The sequence below is a fragment of the Giraffa tippelskirchi genome, chromosome 10 (assembly GCF_054371585.1).
Source record: "Giraffa tippelskirchi isolate mGirTip1 chromosome 10, T2T-mGirTip1v1.2.pri, whole genome shotgun sequence".
In the NCBI taxonomy this organism is placed as follows: Eukaryota; Metazoa; Chordata; class Mammalia; order Artiodactyla; family Giraffidae; genus Giraffa; species Giraffa tippelskirchi.
Genome location: NC_137284.1, coordinates 82,083,877 through 82,106,211, shown reverse-complemented (window position 1 = coordinate 82,106,211; position 22,335 = coordinate 82,083,877). Strand labels below are relative to the sequence as shown.

General features: G+C 36.5%; 1 protein-coding gene, 1 long non-coding RNA gene and 1 other non-coding gene across 4 annotated transcripts in view; 2 read left to right on the top strand and 1 right to left on the bottom strand.

Annotated features, from left to right (window-relative positions):
* Positions 1-22,335, bottom strand: part of SEMA3D (semaphorin 3D) — a 217,772-nt gene that overhangs the window by 94,503 nt on the left and 100,934 nt on the right. For both annotated transcript variants that reach the window (XM_081536535.1, XM_081536536.1), the window contains one exon: positions 19,728-19,888. In XM_081536535.1, coding sequence (XP_081392661.1) covers positions 19,728-19,888 — 161 coding nt within the window. The remainder of the gene's footprint in view (positions 1-19,727; positions 19,889-22,335) is intronic.
* Positions 5,578-5,682, top strand: LOC145524909 (U6 spliceosomal RNA). Its single transcript, XR_014067943.1, has one exon. It is a non-coding gene; the product is annotated as a U6 spliceosomal RNA (small nuclear RNA).
* On the top strand, positions 10,990-16,546 carry LOC145524403 (uncharacterized). Its single transcript, XR_014067485.1, has 3 exons — positions 10,990-11,137; positions 13,735-13,847; positions 14,412-16,546. It is a non-coding gene; the product is annotated as an uncharacterized LOC145524403 (long non-coding RNA).

Sequence of the window (22,335 nt, the reverse complement as noted above, 5' to 3'; positions counted from 1 at the left end):
ATTAATAAATCTTCTAATGTCTGCTTACAAAGAAGAATTTTTCCTCAAACTGTTATCTCACTTTTCATGATTCACCTTCAATCCCATAAAGTCTAAAACCTGTTAAAAACAGAAATTATCCTTATGTCATTATTGTTATTCCACAGGAATTCTAAGATAGTATCATAAAGACAATTTTACTTCTTAAGGAAACATTCAAGCCATAAAAATAAAGTTGTTGAGATTATATTGGCTTATTTTGACATACTGCTGTCAAGAATTTAGGAATCACAAATAGAATTATCTTAAGAATAACAATCTAGGAGATATCTGATTATCTTCCAGACTCTAAACATTTACTTAAAAGGAAAAAAAGATCACTGAAGTTGTGCCAATATTTAAAAGCAATCATTTTAATTATCATTTATGGTGAAAATTTCTTTTACTTGCTACCTAGTCATTAGAATAAGGTGGGTTTTTTTTAAATATTCCCTTTGATCCCTTGTTGATAAACCATGTACTGTGCTGTGCTCAGTTGCTCAGTCATGTCCAACTCTTGGCGACCCCATGGACTATAGTCCTCCAGGCTCCTCTGTCCATGGGGATTCTCCAGGCAAGAATACTGGAGTGGGTTGCCGTGCCCTCCTCCAGTATAAAGCAGCAAAATTTCATGTAATTCAATATAAAAATCAACAAAGCCAAAAGCTGGTTCTTTGAGAACATAAATAAAATTGACAAGCCATTAGCCAGACTCATCAAGAAACAAAGGGAGAAGAATCAAATCAACAAAATTAGAAATGAAAATGGAGAGATTACAACAGATAACACAGAAATACAAAGGATCGTAACAGACTATTATCAGCAACTATATGCAAATAAATTGGACAACTTGGAAGAAATGGATAAATTCTTAGAAAAGTATGACTTCCCAAAACTGAACCAGGAAGAAATAGAAAATCTCAACAGACCCATCACAAGCATGGAAATTGAAACTGTAATTAGAAATCTTCCAGCAAACAAAAGCCCAGGACCAGATGGCTTCACAGCTGAATTCTACCAAAAATTTAGAGAAGAGCTAACACCTATCCTACTCAAACTCTTCCACAAAATTGCAGAGGAAGGTAAACTTCCAAACTCATTCTATGAGGCCACCATCACCCTAATACCAAAACCTGACAAAGATGCTACAAAAAAAGAAAACTACAGGCCAATATCACTGATGAACATAGATGCAAAAATCCTTAACAAAATCCTAGCAAACAGAATCCAACAACATATTAAAAAGATCATACATCATGACCAAGTGGGCTTTATCCCAGGGATGCAAGTATTCTTCAATATCCGCAAATCAATCAATGTAATACATCACATAAACAAATTGAAAAATAAAAACCATATGGTTATTTCAATAGATGCAGAGAAAGCCTTGACAAAATTCAACATCCATTTATGATAAAAACCCTCCAAAAAGCAGGGATAGAAGGAACATACCTCAACATAATAAAAGCTATATATGACAAACCCACGGCAAACATTATCCTAAATGGTGAAAAACTGAAAACATTTCTCCTAAAATCAGGAACAAGACAAGGGTGCCCACTCTCACCACTACTATTCAACATAGTTTTGGAAGTTTTGGCCACAGCAATCAGAGCAGAAAAAGAAATAAAAGGAATCCAGTTTGGAAAAGAAGAAGTAAAACTCTCACTGTTTGCAGATGACATAATCCTCTACATAGAAAACCCTAAAGACTCCACCAGAAAATTACTAGAGCTAATCAACGAATATAGTAAAGTTGCAGGATATAAAATTAACACACAGAAATCCCTTGCATTCCTATACACTAACAATGAGAAAACAGAAAGAGAAATTAAGGAAACAATCACATTCACCATCGCAACAAAAAGAATAAAATACTTAGGAATATATCTACCTAAGGAAACAAAAGACCTATATATAGAAAACTACAAAACACTGGTGAAAGAAATCAAAGAGGACACAAATAGATGGAAAAATATACCGTGTTCATGGATCGGAAGAATCAATATAGTGAAAATGAGTATACTACTCAAAGCAATCTACAGATTCAATGCAATCCCTATCAAGCATCCAACGGTATTCTTCAGAGAACTAGAACAAATAATTTCACAATTTGTATAGAAATACAAAAAACCTCAAATAGCCAAAGCAATCTTGAGAAAGAAGAATGGAACTGGAGGAATCAACCTGCCTGACTTCAGGCTCTACTACAAAGCCACAGTCATCAAGACAGTATGGTACTGGCACAAGGACAGAAATATAGATCAATAGAACAAAATAGAAAGCCCAGAGATAAATCCACGCACCTATCGACACCTTATCTTTGACAAAGGAGGCAAGAATATACAATGGAGAAAAGACAATGTCTTTAACAAGTGGTGCTGGGAAAACTGGTCAACCACTTGTAAAAGAATGAAACTAGAACACTTTCTAACACCATACACAAAAATAAACTCAAAATGGACTAAAGATCTAAACGTAAGACCAGAAACTATAATACTGCTAGAGGAAAACATAGGCAAAACACTCTCCGACATAAACCACAGCAGGATCCTCTATGACCCACCTCCCAGAATATTGGAAATAAAAGCAAAAATAAACAAATGGGACCTAATTAAAATTAAAGCTCTTGCACAACAAAGGAAACTATAAGCAAGGCGAAAAGACAGCCTTTGGAATGGGAGAAAATAATAGCAAACGAAGCAACAAACAGTTAATCTCAAAAATATACAAGCAACTCCTGTAGCTCAATTCCAGAAAAATAAACGACCCAATCAAAAAGTGGGCCAAAGAACTAAACAGACACTTCTCCAAAGAAGACATACAGATGGCTAACAAACACATGAAAAGATGCTCAACATCACTCATTATTAGAGAAATGCAAATAAAAACCACAATGAGGTACCATTTCACGCCCGTCAGAATGGCGGCTATCCAAAAGACTACAAGCAATAAATGCTGGAGAGGGTGTGGAGAAAAAGGAACCCTCTTACACTGTTGGTGGGAATGCAAACTAGTACAGACACTATGGAGAACAGTGTGGAGATTCCTCAAAAAACTGGAAATAGAACTGCCATATGACCCAGCAATCCCACTGCTGGACATACACACTGAGGAAACCAGACTTGAAAGAGACACGTGTACCCCAGTGTTCATCGTAGCACTGTTTATAATAGCCAGGACATGGAAGCAGCCTAGATGCCCATCAGCAGATGAATGGATAAGGAAGCTGTGGTACATATACACAATGGAATATTACTCAGCCATTAAAAACAATACATTCGAATCAGTTCTAATGAGGTGGATGAAACTGGAGCCTATTATACAGAGTGAAGTAAGCCAGAAAGAAAAACACCAACACAGTATACTAACACATATATATGGTATTTAGTTAATCGGTAAAGATAACTCTGTATGCGAGACATCAAAAGAGACATAGATAAATAGAACAGTATTATGGACTCTGTGGGAGAGGGCAATGGCACCCCACTCCAGTACTCTTGCCTGGAAAATCCCATGGACGGAGGAGCCTGGTAGGCCACAGTCCGTGGGGTCGCTAAGAGTCAGACACGACGGAGCGACTTCACTTTCACTTTTCCCTTTCATGCACTGGAGAAGGAAATGGCAACCCACTCCAGTATTCTTGCCTGGAGAATCCCAGGGACGGCGGAGCCCGGTGGGCTGACATCTATGGGGTTGCACAGAGTCGGACACGACTGAAGCGACTTAGCAGTAGCAGTGGGAGAGGGGGAGGGCAGGATGATATGGGAGAATGGCATGGAAGCATGTAAATTATCATATATGAAACAAACTGCCAGTCCAGGTTCAATGCATGATACAGGGTGCTCGGGGCTGGTTCACTGGGATGACCCGGAGGGATGGGATGGGGAGGGAGGTGGAAGGGGGGTTCTGGAAGGGGAAAACATGTACACCCATGGTGGATGCATGTCAATGTATGGCAAAACAAATACAATATTGTAAAGTTAAAAAATTGAAAATAAACTAATTAAAAAAAAAAATTAAGCCATAGAAACAAAATTTCCACACATTCTTACATAGAGTTGGCAGAAATATGTTCAAGTAACGTATTTGTTTTTCAATTATCTTTTGAAGTCACATATATAATGCAACAAGTTGAATATGTGTGTGTGTAGGGAGATACAGAGGGGACAAAACTGTAAGAAAAAAAGAGCTACAGACAGAAAGTCTCACAGACACACAGAGGGAGAGGCAGAGATTTTAATTCTGATTGGAGATAGAGTATTTCACATATATCAGCATGGTTTACACAAAAGCCCAGGAAGTACCTGATATCTTGAGATTATTTCAGTAGCCCAGGTAGTATACTTTAAGACTGCCTCATGCTCAAACAAAAATCACACCTCATACTGAAGATACAAAGTCCACAATATCTATAAAAGGCTCTCTTGATCATTAGGTAATGGGAAAGTTTTAAGGCAGTGATTATTAATACTCTCACTGCCTTCACTGAATTTATTAGCAGTAAAATGACATACATATTCTCTTGCACTTTGGTGCTTTGCACATGCAACATCATACCATATTAAGAGCTGCATGTGCAAGGCAAACAAAACACATACCCTTATTTCTAAAAGTTGATGCACTTGTCATTACTCCTTTAGAAAATTACCCACAGACATTTTTCTTTCACTTATCAAGAAGAGGCATACCAGAAGCCGAGATGTTACTTGCATAACTGCCTTATTTCAGTTGTCCTGAAATATTCCCACAGAACACTAGTTCTTAACTAACATTGTATGATGTACCAGACACAGATCTTAAGGCTCTCATTTTGGTGGGAGTACTCTTCCAGACCTTGGAGCCTAGACATGAAGGATCTCAAATATGTACAAAGCTGATCTTTCCATCCATGTGCAGGGCAGACATGAGAAATCAAACAGATCTTTTCTGTGGATCCAGATGAGCCCAAGAATTTTTCTCAACATAATTACCTAGGGTGAAACTGCTAATTAAACCACTACAAAATAATTAGGGGTTGCAAATTGGTTTTAATTTGAGTGCTTATCTTAGAGATCAAGTCAATAACAGAAAACTACGTGGGAAAGAAGAGAAGTAAATAACTGTATAAAATGTTAAACTTGAAAATGATAATTTATGAGTTAATGTTTTAAAACAAGTATGTCTGATAAGTCAGTTTCCATATTCAACAATTTACTGACTTACCATGGTAGTGTGCTTATGTTGTCTTCAAAGTATTTCATAATTGAAATTGGTCACTTTCAAAAGATTCATCTCTGCCTGTTACACTTGAAAGGATCGGATACTAACTTCTAAATAGATATATGTAGTGCTCACTTTGTCAGCACCAAATGTCAACCTATTCCAGTATTCTTGCCTGGAAAATCCTATGGACAGAGGAGCCTCGGTCCATGGAGTTGCAGAGTTGGACGTGACTGAGCAACTTAGCACAGAGGCTATGCAGTGATTTAAGAATTTTTACTAAGGAAGGAAAATAATCGAGTTGTTAGGAGATGGGGAATAGATAAATACCTGTATATGTATGGCTGAGTCCCTTTGTTGTTCACCTGACACTGAAAGACTAAAATTGGAAGGATATAGAAAAGATTAACATGCTCCCTGCACAAGGATGACATGTAACTTTGTGAAGGGCTACATATTTCTTTAAAACACAAGTACAAACAGGTATGTATGTGTTTCTTTCAGATTTACAGAATGTATATTACTAGTCAGAAGAGAGACAACACAACCTATGATCTATTAATCTTATGTTGATTTTATTTGCTTTGTTGTTCAGTCACAGAGTTGTGTCTGACTCTTTGCAATTCCATGGACTGCAGCATGCCAGGCTTCCCTCTCTTCCTGTCCTTCACTATGTCCCACAGTTTGTTCAAACTCATGTCCATTGAGTCAGTGATGCCATCCAACTATCTTTTCTCCTGTCGCCCCCTTCTCCTCCTGCCCTCAATCTTTCCCAGCAACAGTCCTTCCAATGAATATTTAGGGTTGATTTCCTTTAGGATTGACTGGTTTGATCTCCTTGCTGTTCAAGGGAATCTCAAGAGTATTTTCTAACACCACTGGTCAAAAGCATCAATTCTTTGGCATCAGCCTTCTTTATGGTCCAACTCTCACATCCATACAGGACTACTGGAAAAACCATAGCTTTGAGTAGGTGAACCTTTGTCAGCAAAGCGTTGTCTCTACTTCTTAATATGCTGTCTAGGGTTGTCATAGCTTTTCTTCCAAGGAGCAAGTGTCTTTTAATTTTGTGGCTGCAGTCACTGTCCACAGTGATTTTGGAGCTCAGGAAAATAAAATCTGCCACTGTTTCTACTTTTCCCCCATCTGTTTGCCATGAAGTGATGGGAATGGATGCCATGATATTAGTTTTTGAATGTTCAGTTTTAGGCCAGCTTTTCCACTCTCCTCTTTCATTCTCATCAAGAGGCTCTTTAACTCCTCTTTGCTTTCTGCCATTAAAAGACTATCATCTGCATATCTGAGGCTGTTGATATTTTTCCCTGCAATCTTGATTCCAGTTTGTGATTCATCCAGCCTTGCATTTAGCATGATGTACTCTGCATACAAGTTAAACAAGTAGGATGAGAATATACATCCTTGATGAACTCCTTTCCCAATTTTGAACCAATCCATGTTCCATGTTTGGTTCTAACTGTTGCTTCTTTTCCTGTATACTGGTTTCTCAGGCAGGTAATGTGGTCTGGTAAAGTGGTCTGGTATTCCCATTTATTTAAGAATTTTCCACAGTTTGTTGTCGTCCACAGTCAAAGGCTTTAGTGTAGTCAATGAAACAGAAGTAGATGTTTTTCTAGAATTCCCTTGCTTTTTCTATGATCCAACAGATGTTGGCAATTTGATCTGTTTCTTCTAACTTTTCTAAATCTACCTTGTACATCTGGAAGTTCATGGTTCATGTACTGCTGAAGCTTACCTTGAAGGATTTTGAGCATTACCTCGATAGCATGTGAAATGAGCACAATTGTACACAATCATAAGCAAACTATATCTGCTTATCTCTTTCCAAAATCCAAAATGATTTGCCTTTTTTTTGAAGTATATTTACTTCACTTTGAATACAAATAGGCAGGAGGAGCTCACAGTAAAGTGCTGCAAAGTCTCTAACAATTACAGTTTCATTTATAAGCTATATAAGTTATTAAGAGTTATCACTTAGTAAGGTGAAATGTTAGGCACTTTATTTTTAATTATTTAATCCTAGGCAAGTTACAGAAACATTCAAATAATGATAAGGCCTTATAACAACATCCTAAGGAATGCTAATTATATCTGCTGTTTGTTTCATCTTTGGAGAAACAATTTAATTGACTCAAGTTAGCAAGTGCAAGGTCAGTGAAATGCCCTTTGGCCTAATTCAGAGATGTTAAAACAATTGAATGGAATACTAAGAGGAAGTTACAACTTGTTCATAAAATCTAATTAAAGACAAAATTTCAGTCTTAAAAATTCAAGAGGCCATCTCTGTTAAAGAACAGGAGTCAAGTTTTTGAATGGTTGTAAAAAAATTGGGAAAATGCCATTCTAAATGCTGTATGATACAAGGATATGAACAATCGAGGGAGCAGTAACTACTCCACTGTCTGGGTTCCCAGGGCATAAGAGAGGTAGGAGACCTAAGCTGAAAGAACAAAGTACTAGAAATAAAGACAGGAGGGCCAGCGGTGAAGCTCATGGAACTCAAAATGGCTAGCATAGACACTGTTACAGAAGGGGAAGTTTCAATTCTTAAGTTTTGGGTCTAATCTGGGCACATAACTTTCCCCATGAAGTCTTGGGTAAGAACTGTCTTTCCCTTTCCTGTTTTAGAACTCAGCTCAAAGCCTCTTCTACCAATACATTTAGTTTTATTCTATTGTCTACTTCTGAATTCCAATACACTCATGTTTATCACATCCATCCGCCCCTTTCTGCAAGCAGATTAAGCTTGGGACATTTTCCTGGCATAAAGAGCAATGAACTGTGGTGGACTCGCAAGACAGGAGTTCAAGTCTCTACTGCACCACTTGTTAGCAGCTAATGCTGTGCTTTCAACTGTTATCTTAGCATTATCTGCAGAATTAGCTTTTGTATTATACAAATTAAATGGAAATTTAAAAAATCTACAAATAGGCTGGTAATTTTGAATTTGTGGTGCAATTACAACTGTGGATAGATTCCAGAATTTTGTAAGGAATACAAGTCACAGAATCCATTATCTTCTTCAACAAGTATATGACTCATTAAAGTTAAGTAATCACTGATACTGAGTGACCAGGGACATCACTTTTCCTTTCTAACCTCTTTAGCACCTGGCACAGATTCGCATATAGAATAAATACTTGAAAATTATTGAAACATGATCTACACAGTTTCCTGTAAAATTGGAGACAGAGAAAGAGTTCTTGTCAGAGTTCTGGCAGAGGTCTGAGCAGTCTGACAACATCCTGACAGTCCATTACAGTGACCAGATGGGACCTGCACATCAGCACCCGGGCGGGGGAGCCAGCCCATCCATGAACGAGGCAATTGTTCCACCTCTGTGATGACTAGACAGCATGTGTTCTGCAGGCAATAGGAGCAGATTAATCACCATGAAACTAAGCAGGGTGCCTTATACCAAAACTTAATTTATTGGGATGTTCACATGGTTTCCAAAGGTTTATATTTTCTTTATTTCAAGTATTAACTAAGAAAAGAGTGGCAATTTTCTTTCATCAATGACTTGATTTTAAATGAGAAGTTATTTATTCTGAGTCTTTCCCCCTAAATAATAGACTTCCAGGGGCACACATTAGATGAGAATGTCTTATTCAGCCATGAAATGAGTTAACGAAATAGAGTCAGAAGGTCACTCTGATTTATAAAAGCATTTCTGCTTATACTCAATATAAAGCAAGCAAGTACAGGATGCCCATGTATGAGAAACCCTCTTGTTTTAGGCTTCCCTAAGGAAAGGGAAATAAATTCCTTTCATGCTACACCAAAAAGGGTGTTTAAATATTCTACTGAAAATTATTGTAGTTAAATTTATAAACTAATTATTATTTTTCTAGTCAAAGTGTTTAAAAACAGGAGCATAGTTTGATAAATTTTAAGTAATCTAATTTTCGTAATTACATACCTCGTTTTCATGTTAAATAAGGAAAAAATAACACAAAATTACATTACGGTTGCTAGGAAAAAGAAAAAACTGTCACATTTTATAAACATGGAATGACTATGAACAATAAGCTAAAAAAGAAAGTCAAGCTTCTTAGTGTCTGAGTTCTAGCTTTTAACGGTTTTATCTTTATCCAACGTTTCCTTTTAAATAGTTGTAATTTTTTTTTGGTTAAATAACTGAAAGAATCTAAAGTTCATAACTGTGGGGATCTAACTTTAGCAAGGTGAAATGAAACTGTCTCAAGTTATTCCATAAAAATATGGAGTCCTCTTAGGTAGGCTATAAAATTTATATTGCTTTGATATACTGCTTTCTCATTTTAAAACCCACAGGAAAAGTTCCTTCTGTTCTGCCAGAAACATATTTAGTGCTTTTTACATTAAAAACAAACATCAACTATCTTAAACATAAAAAAAAATGTTTAAGTATTAAACTGCTTCTGCCTTCAACCCTTTAAATTTAGCTAATAGGTTTTTGTTGGGGCTGAGTTAACAATCTTCAAATTTGATTAGATAGCATAGGAATTCTTCAAACATTTTATGTACAGCATTTAATTTTTACACATGTCAGTTTCAAGATAAAATATTTTTAATTAATTAAATAACAAGGGGAAAAGATAAGTACTGTCTCAAAAGGAAAGTAAACTATTTGAAGATTAATGTTTAGATTATTTAAAAATGAATCATTGCATGTCCTACACTTTCATTTACTAGCTTCTCAGTTACGGCTTAGCTTTGGTAGAACCCAACAGAAATACCATTGAAAAACATGGAAAACAAGATGTAAAACAGCAAATGTTTTGAATAAGGCTATTACTATCCAAAATGTAAATTCTAATAAGGATACTGACATTCTCCATTATTCCTATGATTCTAGAGTGTATACATCAGGAATGATATACAATGAGCTTGCCTGTTTCATTTGGAGGTAAAGCAACATTCTTTTGAAAGCTCATTTTATGACTTAGACAGTAGAGCAAGATGTTAAAAAAGAAATTTTAGCTGAGAAAAAATTGAAAATGACATGTTAGCTCAGGATGCAAAAATCTTCAAAGTAGGTGGCCAAGAATCATATAGACCATCTATGTTCAAGGTATAAAATAGTTGGATCCTGGAGATTAGAAAGCTCTTTCTTTTCCCTTGAGAAGGATGTTTTCTCTGAGATAGTTGTATCATGTGTCTTACAAGCCTCAGGGTGAGGAGTAGATGCCAGGGAATCAGCTTTGATGGCACCTCAAAGTGCACTAGGGGCTTCAGGTGGCATTAGTGGTACAGAATCTACCAGTCAATGCAGGAGACATAAGAGACACAGGTTCAATCCTTGGGTCTGGAAGACCCCCTGGAGGAGGAAACAGTAAACCACTCCAGTATTCTTGCCTGAAGAATCCCATGGACAGAAGAGACTGGCAAGTTACAGTCCATAGGGTCACAAAGAGTTGAACATGACTGAAGATGCACTAGCTGTTAAACATGCTGCTTGGGACATTGTGGATGAACGCGTAAAGAATGAGAGAGAGACTGACAGGTTGCAGCAGAAGCAGATGCCAGGCTCAGGGGCCATACTGATATCAACCTGAAATTCCAGAGTGTGTCCAGGAAAATACACATGACAGTTTCTTAGGGGACAGGTGGGAGCCATGCTCATGCAAAAATGGGAGGGTATGGGGTCCCCTTAGATCCTATTCAAGACTATAGATCGAAAAGACTTTAGAAGTTAACACCTGATGGAACTGCAACCTGCTTCAGGATAAAGAATCAGGACACACTGGTTAGAGCAGAAATACAGTCACGTGTATCCAGAGAACTACAAGAGAAGGAACTCCAGAAAGAGGACATTCCAGAAACTCACAATGGTGCTTATGAAAGAAAAGTCACCCTTTAACGTCTGACAAGGCCAGACAGATGAGAAGCGGGGTCTCTCTGGTGATGGCAAAAGGTACTTCCCTGAACCCCTTTCCTCTCCCCTCCTCCTGGTATGACACTAGAGGGTCAGACGCTGAGTGTAACAGCTCACAAAAGAGGAGGGGCGCTAAGTAGGGTTAGGAGTGAAGAAGCCTCTAAATTTCTCCCTGCTCGAGAGCCTGCCCTCCCTCCCATGGCATGCCCAAACAGGGAGAATTTTAAATGAGGTTGAATGCTCTGTTATATGAGAATGGACCTTTAATTGCTGGATAACAATTGTCTGTACTACCCAAGAGTAACCTGGAAAGCCATGGGGTCTGCTGAAGTTAGACAGCTCCAGGGATAAAACCGAGTCCCACAGGGAAGATTGAAATGGACTGTGGGAGGTACAATAAAGTTGTTTATTATTATGCTCCATGAGTTGACATAACGGTTGCTGTTAGATTAGTAGGTAAAATAAATAACTGTAGTTTCAGAGTAAGCTTGTTTCTCATTGGTCTATTCATCAGCCTCTATAGCCTACTTGAAAAAAAAGAAAACAAAAGAAAACCCCCCCCAAAAAAAATGCTTCATTAATAGATACAAAAGCAGTACTTAGTTTAATAAATCATTCCCTTTGTGACCTTTTGGCTTACATCCCGGTTTAGAGACTAACTCTACCCAAGTTTGGTTTGAATTGCTTCTAAAATGAGTTACATTTTCAGATAGAAGGATCCCAACAATTCATTAAGTCAAGAAACCAACTAAATAACATAACCAAACAGAGTATTGGATTTTTTTTTTTTACTGTCAACTATGATTCCATTAAAAAGAAAGAGTGAGAAGAAAGAGTGAGAGACTTTTAGCTTGTATATATTACTGCTAAAGTTTACATAGAGAGAGCTCTGGATTTTACATGAATTATTGCTAGGACTACTTAAGGCTGGCTGAGGTGGAGAATGTTCACTTGTAGTCAAAGTGACAGATACTGTGTAGTTTAGGATAATTTGTTTAGAAGCCATGGGTCCTTAAACCATATAGTACAACTGTCAAACACTTTCATTATTGTGATGTCTACACTGAACAGGTTTTTCATGCATCACTTATAAATGAATGATAAATGGATATAAATGTCTGTCTGCAGTTGACCACCTTTTTCAAGGACTATATTAAAATTCCTCTGACTCTAGAGATGAGATAGGTTAAGGGTTATAAGGGCAGGGAAATCTAGTTTAACTGAAGCCACAGGTGGCGGTAGTGGTAAAGAACCCAGCTGCCAATGCATATATTAAGAGAGGAAGGTTTGATTCCTGGGTTGGGAAGACCCCCAGGAAGAGGGCATGGCAACCCACTCCAGTATTCTTGCCTAGAGAACCCCATGGACAGAGCAGCCTGGTGGGCTTACAGTCCATAGGATCACAAAGTCCAGCATGACTGAAGCAACTTAGCATGCACACATGAGAAGTGTACATGTGGAGGGAAGAAATGATTTTTTTTTCTACCCCATTTCTCAAACATGTTTTCCCATCCTATGGCTACAGTCCACAGGGTCGCAAAGAGTCAGACATGATAGAAGCGACTTAGCGTGCATTCATACCACGTTCTTAGCACCAATAATAGACACTCAAAGTTTTCTATGAAAAAGATTAAAAAAAAACTGACTTAGGTAGAAGGTCAAAAGAAAAAAATTATTCAAAGTTCAGTTACTAAAAATTATTCCAAGTTTTACTTCTACAAATGCATATAACAGGTTTCAACCCCAAATCAATCAAGGCAAAATTAGTTTAGATATAATTCTGTTAGGTAATATTTCCAAGGATTCTTAAGTTAGTCTACTTACTTGATTTGTTAAAAATATGTTATCTGTACATTAAATATTTAGTGTATAATGCAAAAAACTAGTGCTACACAATAATGATATAGCCTTTAATTCTCTGAGTTAAATTGTAACGTATTCCCGACTGACAGTATCACCTGAACAACAGTTAACAATATTAAAGGGAAAAAACTTACAAGATATAAGCAGATTTGAAAAAAACCTGCAGCACATTAGATTTTAAAAACTTAGATTAAATAATCATAGAGAAGTTTTATAGAGGCAAATGAACCTTTACATAAGCAAGAGAAGTATTTGTAAAGGTTAGCAGGTTCTTCATTTTTTACCATACAGTGTGGAGAAAAATAAATTATTTCAAGGATTTTTACTTGCAGTGAATATTTTCCAAGATATCTCCTGAAAGAAAAATAAATCCTTTCAGATAATTTCCTTGTAGAACCAGCTAATCTTTATAACTTCCTCCAAAGAGAAAATACACAGTCTTTTTTGATTATCTGAAAAAAGTTTCATGTTTGCCTCAGGAAATCTATGTTAATAATAAGAAAAAGTCCCCTAAGAAAATTATTTTTTTCAGAAAACTTGTTTTCTCCTCCATGTCTGTAAAGTGACTGATTTGTGAACGCTTCTTCCATCTAAAGCAGCTGACTGGTGTAAGAAAATCATAGTTTCCCCAACCCTCTTTCAAGTATAAGATTTAGAATTGACTTGGTTAGGCCAAGGAGATGCAAGGGGGAATTCTTTAAAAGGTTTCCTTGCTCCTAAGAATGAGACATAGTAAGTAGTGGCTTTTTATTCCTTTGTATTCCGTTGTCCAGATGTGGCCCATGAAACTGCTACAGACACCTTTCTACAAACCTAAGGATAATGCCAACACCAGTGATGGCAGACAGAAGACACAGAAGGAACCGGATCGTTCATATTATTCTAAGTAGATGCTATTACCTTTTATATAGACACTCAAACTCTAGACATTCTTATTCTACAATTTAATAAGTCTTCTTATTTTTTTTAACCAGCCCAAGTAAGGTGTCTTTTAAGCTGAAAGCACACTAATTGAGTAAAGAGTAATATACTGGTCTCACACTCAAAAGAAGATAACAAAATTACCAACTCAAAAAAAAAAATGAGGAAACGTTATTTAGTATTCTTTATAAGTAACACACTGTACAATGTTTAAAGGAGAATCAGAAGTGCATGTAAAACAGTTCCTCCACTCAAGGAGTGTATTACTAAAAGGGGGATATAATTACACAAATGGATGATAATAGCTTTATCACATAGGACATTTGACACTGTGTGGGTGACAACAAACTGTGGAGAATTCTTAAAGAGATAGGAATACCAGATTACCCAACCTGTCTCTTGCAAAACCTTTATGCAGGTAAAAAGCCAACAGTTAGAACTGGACATGGCATGACAGATTGGTTCAAAATTGGGAAAGGAGTACGTCAAGGCTGTATATTGTAACCCTGCCTATCTAAATTATATGCAGAGTACATCATGGGACATGCCAGTCTGGATGAAGCACAAACTGGTATCAAGATTGCTGGGAGAAACATCAATAACCTCAGATATGCAGATGACACTGTCCTTATGGCAGAAAGCGAAGAGGAACAAAAGAGTCTCTTAATGAAGATGAAAGAGGAGAGTGAAAAAGCTAGCTTAAAACTCAACATTTGAAAAACTAAGATCATGGTATCTGGTCTCATCACTTCATGGCAAATAGATGGGTAAACAATGGAAACAGTGACAGACCTCATTTTCTTGGACTGCAAAATCACTGCAGATGGTGACTACAATCATGAAATTAAAAGACGCTTGCTGCTTGGAACAAAAGCTATGACAAACCTAGACAGTGTATTAAAAATCAGACATCACTTTGCTGACAAACCTCTGTATAGTCAAAGCTATGGTTTTTCCAGTAGTCATGTATGGATGGGAGAGCTGGAACATAAAGAAGGTTAAGCACCAAAGAAGGGATGCTTTTTAAACTGTAGTGTTGGAGAAGACTCTTGAGAGTTGCTTGGACTGCAAGGAGATGAAACCAGTCAATCCTTAAGGAAATCACTCCTGAAACATCATTGGAAGGACTGATGCTGAAGCTGAAGCTCTAATACTTCGGCCACTGATGCGAAGAGCCAACTCACTAGAAAAGACCCTGATGCTGGGAAAGTTTGAAGGCAGGAGGAGAACAGGATGACAGAGGATGAGAAAGTTGGATAGCATCACCAACTCAATGGACATGAGTTTGAGCAAGCGCCAGGAGATGGTGAAGGACAGGGAAGCCTGGCATGCTGCAGTCCATGGGGCTGCAGAGTTGGACATGATTGAGCGACTGAACAACAACAACAAATATATAAAATGCTCTAGTAAACACAAAGATAGTTATGTCTCCTGAGGATGAGGAACCCTTGGAGAACAGGATGCGGTAAAAGAGTAAAATTAGATAGATGCCTTCAAAAATGAAGAGTGAGATGAGCAAGAAAGTGAATGGCAATTTCAGGAAATTGTAGCAAAGTACAAAACTTGAATTATTTTGGAAAGAACTAACATGGTAGTTAGAGTAAAAGAAAGAGAAAGAGGCAAACAGAAAGCAAAATGCTAGTGAGGGAACAAGGAAGAGTAGGTAAAAAGGAGACTGGAAACAGGGTAGATATGGATGGGAAGGACTTAGAAGTCAACAGAATCCTGAAGTTTATGCAAGTTCCTTGGAAATTGAGAACTGCCAGAAGTCTATAAATTGCCAGAAGAAATATGATCAGAGTTTTATTTTTCTAAGAGATAACACAAATGGTAATGGTGAATGTATGAGATGGGGAGAAAAGGGATATTCTCTTTTACAAGATAAACGAAGCTGAAAAATGGTATTATCACTCATACTAGAAAATATTGAAATGTTTGCTACCTTATCAGCATGGCCTGTCAGCTGAGGCTTTTGTTCGGACTGCATCAGAGATTATTTCTCCCTTTGTCTAATGCTACTTCCTTAGTGATGCCCTCACTTGTGTTGATCCCAAGAAACTCTCCATTGCCAATACTCTACAAGCTAATTTTCATCTCAGTTGGCCTCTGGGGGAACTCAACTTATAACAAAACTAGTAGGAGTGATTAAATACAGATCTGGATCTCTGCCCTTGGAATGAGATCCCTTCTGAATGGATCTGATTGCTTCATCTTGATCTAGTGTTGGCGGAAGGGAATATCAAATCAATGTGCATTATCTGTCTCAAACCTTCCAAGAGAAATTCACAGAAATTAACATTTCTGAACTAAATAGAGGACTAATGGACCAACTCTACAGGCTTCCTTCATGGCTAAATGCTAAAGAAGCCACCTGCCAATGAAGGAGATGTGGGTTCAATCCCTGGGCTGGGAAGATCCTCTAGAGAAGGAAATGGCAATCCATTCCAGTATTCTTTGCCTGGGAAATCCCATGGACAGAGGAGCCTGGTGAGCTACAGTCCATAGGGTTGCAAAGAGTCAGACACAACTTAGTGACTAAACAACAACAGATCAACTCTAGAAAAAGCCTCCTTAAATTCTGAGACATCATGTCCCTGGTAATGCTTATACTTGCCTTTAAGTCTATTATGTCCCTGTAGAAATTTAAAAAAAAAAAAAAAAAAAGGATCAGAGTCTTATCCCTCTTATCTAAATGTCAGAATTTGAAAAAAATTCAGTCTACTTTATTTTGACTTTCTAGATAGAGGAAATGCCCTAAAAGGTCTAATTTTGACTTTCTCCTTCTATGGCCATTTTCTCAAAGGTTATTGATTATATACCTGCCCAGTACATATACCTGCCTCATTTATTATATAAGACTCAAAAATCTAGTCTGAACAGGCTTAAGATCACAAGAAGACTATTATTAAATATTTATGATGAAATGACTTTTTGCTATTACTTTTAGTGATTTCACTCTATATGCTTGCAGCAAATGTGAAATGACAATGGCTGTTCTTTCAGTAGGCACATCCTTGTTTGTACAAAAACTTCAAATAAACAGATATCCTAAATTTTGATACTCCAATTGGATACTTTCTACACAATTTTTTTTTAAATTTCCCAGAGGAAAAAATTCCCAACCAGTCACTCACAGCTCAATTATGTGTTGTAGACTGCTTTACTCTAAAGAATACAAAGGCAATCCTTCAGCCCCACAGAGTCCCAACATGTGTGGTTTCTTCCACAGAGGAGTCTGGGTTTTTGCCACGGGGCACTGAGCCAGCTCAAACCACGTAGGTCTAAACACTGCTCAACTACTGCATCTTGACACTTACTTGCTACTGTGGAGAAAGAATGTTTTAGAATCGAAATGATTTATATAAATTTTAAAGGTGGATACTTATAAAAACATAAGTTCTTACCTTTGCATACCTAACATCTTTGTGAATTGTTCATTTTACAAAGATAAATGTCAGTTAAACAGAAAGTCTCTAGTAGAGACCCTACTTTCATAGTATGTTCAAATGACCATTTATTTCAATAACATCATAAGGGAAATCAATATTTCATAAACATTTATTTTATTAGATATTAGTACATTTCAAGCATGGAATATAGCCAAAGAGAGATTTGCTTAAAATAGCCAGAGGAGGAAGTTAGTTATCAGAATTTATTTTAAGCAATGATCTAATACACTCAGTTCAGATAAATGGACTTATTCTTCCAATCCTTTCCAATCTCTGAAGGCAGAGAACAGCACCAGAACAAATTCCCTTAAAAGAATGAATCGCTTTTTGTTATTATTCTAAGACTGAGACATATTTGGAAAAATGCTTTGTTAGCTATGTAGTGTCTTTTAAAGCAAAACCACAAAGTTGAAGAAGATTTTCTTTGGCCTCTCTCATAAGAAGAGCCATAAAGATATTTATTGATGATTGAGATACTAGTTGATATTATCTATAGCCTCTCCTAGGAATTTTTTTAAGTACTTATACTCCTAAGGAAACAATACACCCTTAAGAAAAACTGGAGGACTTCCCAGTTATTATATAAGGGACTTCCCTTAGCATGGAGCTAAAACTCCATGCTATCAATGCAGGAGGTCCAGGTTCAATCCCAATGTTGGGGAATTAGATCCCACATGTCACAACTAAGAGTTCGCACACCACAACTAAAGATTACATGTGCCACAGCTAAGACCCAGACAGCCAAATAAATAAATAAATATTTTTTAAAAAGGAATAAATGGAATGGAGCTTTAATGGCAGAATGAAAGGTAAGTTTTTCAGATTCTACCACACAACTGTTTATTTTATCTTACTATAAACAATACGTAGGCTATAGAATAATAATCATCTTAAAAAATAAGATAACCTTATGAGTTTGTGTGTTTGGACTGACACAAGTCAAGAACTACTGGCAATACTGTAGCGCTCATTCTTCTAGAAACACAGATTACACAAAAGGCACACATATACATTTGCATTCAAAGATTATTTCTTTACCATACCTGAGCACTTATTAAAAAAAGTATCCTTTTCCTTTGGTGGGCCTCAAAATGTGTGGAAGTACTACTTAAAAATTAAATGATTAAAAGAGCAAAAACCATATTTCTAATGCAGGTGCTCATTAAGCAATAGTAACACATATGGTGACAAATATTTTGCCTATGTAGACTAAAACTCTTAGTGCTGATAATATTCAAATAGTGGAACAACTGATATTTAGTTATTAAAATTGCCTCATAATTAGAGGGTTAAGTTAAAGTGGTCATTGTAGGTGAAAGTTATGTGAAGCTTCAAAGTCCAAGAGTGACCTATAAATAACTCTTTCTGAATGGGATGAAGTCCCTGTTAACTCAGCGTGTGAATGCTAAGTCACTTCAGTTGTGTCCAACTCTTTGCATCCCTGTGGACTGTAGCCTGCCAGGCTCCTCTGTCCATGGGATTCTCCAGGCAAGAATACAGTATTGGGAACTATTGACCTGAAACCTTGCAATGATTCCTAGTATTTCTTATGGAAAAGAAGAGAAAGAAAAAACAACCAAATATACCTTACAGATGCAGAATAGATCATATGTCTTTTCATTAGTCATTCAACTCCTCTAGTCTTGGTACCCATTTTTGTTTGCATAGATATTGATATTTACTAAGTTACAATACTAGTTAATAATAATTAAGACAGTGTGGCCATCTTTGCTTTGTGTATCACAATGCTAGCTGAAAATGTAGGATACAATAGCAATTGCTTTTCAGTTTTGAGTAACTAACAAAGTTAGTTACTCAAAGTAACTAACATATATTTCTTTTAAGTGGTAAGATTGTTGTTAATGAGCCCATAATTGAGGCATTGTTCATCCTTACTATCTGAATGTGAGTAATTCATAGAAGAAACCTGTTTGGATGTAAAATTAGAGTGTGAAGAAGACAGCATGGTTTAAAATGCTACCAGAGGAATACTATTATTTTAAAGTATGCTTATGTGTTCACTGAAAATTAATTTAATAATTTATAATAATTGCTACAGATATAAACATTAATACTTCATGAATAACTCATTTTCCATCTTTTAAATCTAAACCGTTGCATTTATGTTAGCATCCGTTTACTCTCTTTTCATACCTTTCATTCATATTTTCAAAGGTTTTAATATTACACTCACTGTTAACAAAAAGCATGCATATGTGCTTAAATCCAAAAAATCCAGAAATACGTATCAGAGGCAATACGTTCTTTTAATATGTTCTTTTTTGCAATGCACATGACCTACTGCATTTGATGCTGAATCATTTAAAACAGAAGAGAAGGAAAGGGGCATAGATGAAAATAAATGCATCCAGTCAACTAGACAGAAATAAACTGACCTTCTTAAAATTTTTGTTTAAGTCAACCAGACTGAGCAAGAAGATGTGGTCCTTGGCTCCCAGGAGCAGCCTGCCCCTCTCCTCATCTAACAGAATAGTTTGGAAATCCAGTCCTTCTGATGAGCCCAAAAAAGGAATACAGCTATTTGAAAGCAGCAAGTCTATGGGAAAATAAAAAGGATAGAAAGAAAAAATTCTTAATAAGCAAAATATTTATTTGCTTCCATACACACAACGTTCCACTTTGCAAATGCACATATACATCATGAAAATTCCAATATAGATATATGCAAACCACAGACAGATTTTAGCACACACTTATTTAGAAAGATTCAACTTATACATTTATTTTATTGATATGATGTTTATATTATTATCAAAATAAATATAAAACATATTAGAAGAAGAGCAATAAATACAAAATTTTTCACAACCCTGTATGCTTTCTTAAGTTATAAATTAATGCATCTAGCTACAGTAAGATTTGCAAACTGATCAAATGATCAATATGTGCAAAGGAAGCAGCCAACTAAGTGTGTGATAAATCTCAACCATTCCTTTTTCCCCTTCTACTTTTTATGATATCCATGTCTGGAAGATTACACACTGCCTAGTTCCCATGGCTCAGTGATAAAGAATCTGCTGTCAGTGCAGGAGATGCAGGAGATACTGGTTCGATCCCTGGGTCATAAAGATCCTTGGGGTCAGAAAGATGCCCTGGAGGAGGGCATAGCAACCCACTCCAGTATTCTTGCCTAAAGAATTCTATGACAGGCTACAGTCCACAGGGTAGCAAAGAGTTGGACATGACTGAGCATGCACACACAAAGTTCACATATACAGGAAGATGTAAACGTAGAAGTAATGAATTCTGAAGGAGATGTGATCCTGAACCAGTGATGGAATCAGAATTATAAAATGAGAAGGGACCTTAAAAATTAATTTATGCCAATTCATGATTTTATAAATGAAGATGTTTAATTCCATCAAGATGAAGCCACATGCCCTAAAATCACAAAACAGTGGAAAAGCTGATAATATAACCTCAGTCCCAGTCTCCATTTATTTTTGGGCTGTTACAAGGCCTAAGTCTTTTAGTTATGATTGTGATATAGACAGATTTCTATTCAAATTTAGGTCTGAAGCCTAGTGGTTAGGATGAGGGCCTCACTGCTGAGGGCCAGGGTTCAATCCCTGGTTCAGAGAACTAAGATTCCGTAAGCCATGTGACATGGCCAAACAAAACAAACAAAAAAGGAGATAAATTTAAATTTAGGTCTGAGTTTACAGGAACCCAAATCTTTTCAATATATTTTACTCCAAGTACTAATCATGCCTTCTCATTTTCTACAACCCTAGACTATTAAATAACAAGAAGAAAATAACACCACTTGTCACTTATTAAAGTCCATTACATTTTACTGGACTTTGCAACTCTGGCTGCATGATCTAGGGCAAGAAAGTTAACCTCTCTGTGCCTTCATTTTCTCATCTATAAAATGGGAATAATGATTGATAGAAACAATGTAATAAATCATGAAAGTGTGAAGAATAATGAGTAAACATATGACCAGCATTAGAATAGTGCCTGGCAGTGCTGTGTAACTTTCAGCTATTATAATAATGATTTTTTTAAAACTCTATAAAATCTATAAAAAGGAAGTCATATATCCCAACTCATAATTCCCATGATTAAAGGAGGTAACTTATATGAAGTTTTTAGAACAATGTCATGAAGATAGGAAAAGTTCAATAAATAGTAAGTGTTACTTTGAATATTAAACTCTGGTTTGGACCAAATGAGTTCTATTAAGGAGTATCATCTCATCTTCCAATAAATCTGACTCATGAAGATTAGAACATCTGTGTTTTTTAAAATAATTTTGGAATAACATTAAAAAGCTATTTTGTCTACAAATATTTATAAGCTTAGAAAGTATTAAGTATTAAGCAGACAAACAAGGTCATGGAATGGCTGAGCCCTGCTGTCAGGGGGCTCACGGATCCATATGCAAATAATAAACATAGACAATACAACATAAGCAAAATAAATTCTAATAGAAGTATACACAAAATGTTAACAAATCTTTCAAGTAATTAATTATGTATCACCTTACAGAAGGAGGTGATATTTACAAACATTCCTGAAGTATAGACAGAAGCTTTACAGGAAAAATATAGAAAACATTTTACCCCAAGCAGAGGACCACTAGAATGTATTGTATCAGGGTATATACCATCTTATGCTTACATATTGGATGTTTAATGCATTTCCTACTATGGGGTATGAGTTCCTTCAGGTCAAAGACCAGGTCTTACTTATCCTGGAACTCCCAGCACACAGCTCATAGTCTGAGACAAATTGAGCACTTAATAAATAAGCGTGGAACTGCAGTAGTTCAGTATGCTGGAACAGAGAGAAGAGGTAGGGGCAGTGAAAAGTGAGACTGTCTCGAAGTAGTGAGGGTATAAGCCGTCAGGCTGCAGAGGTTAGGTGTTATATAGGTAACTGAAAGCCAATAAAATATTTTATGCAGAGAAAGTGACAAAGAGTATAGCTGAGTGTTACAAAAATAAGTCTAGCTGCTGTGTTCAGGATGGATGAGAA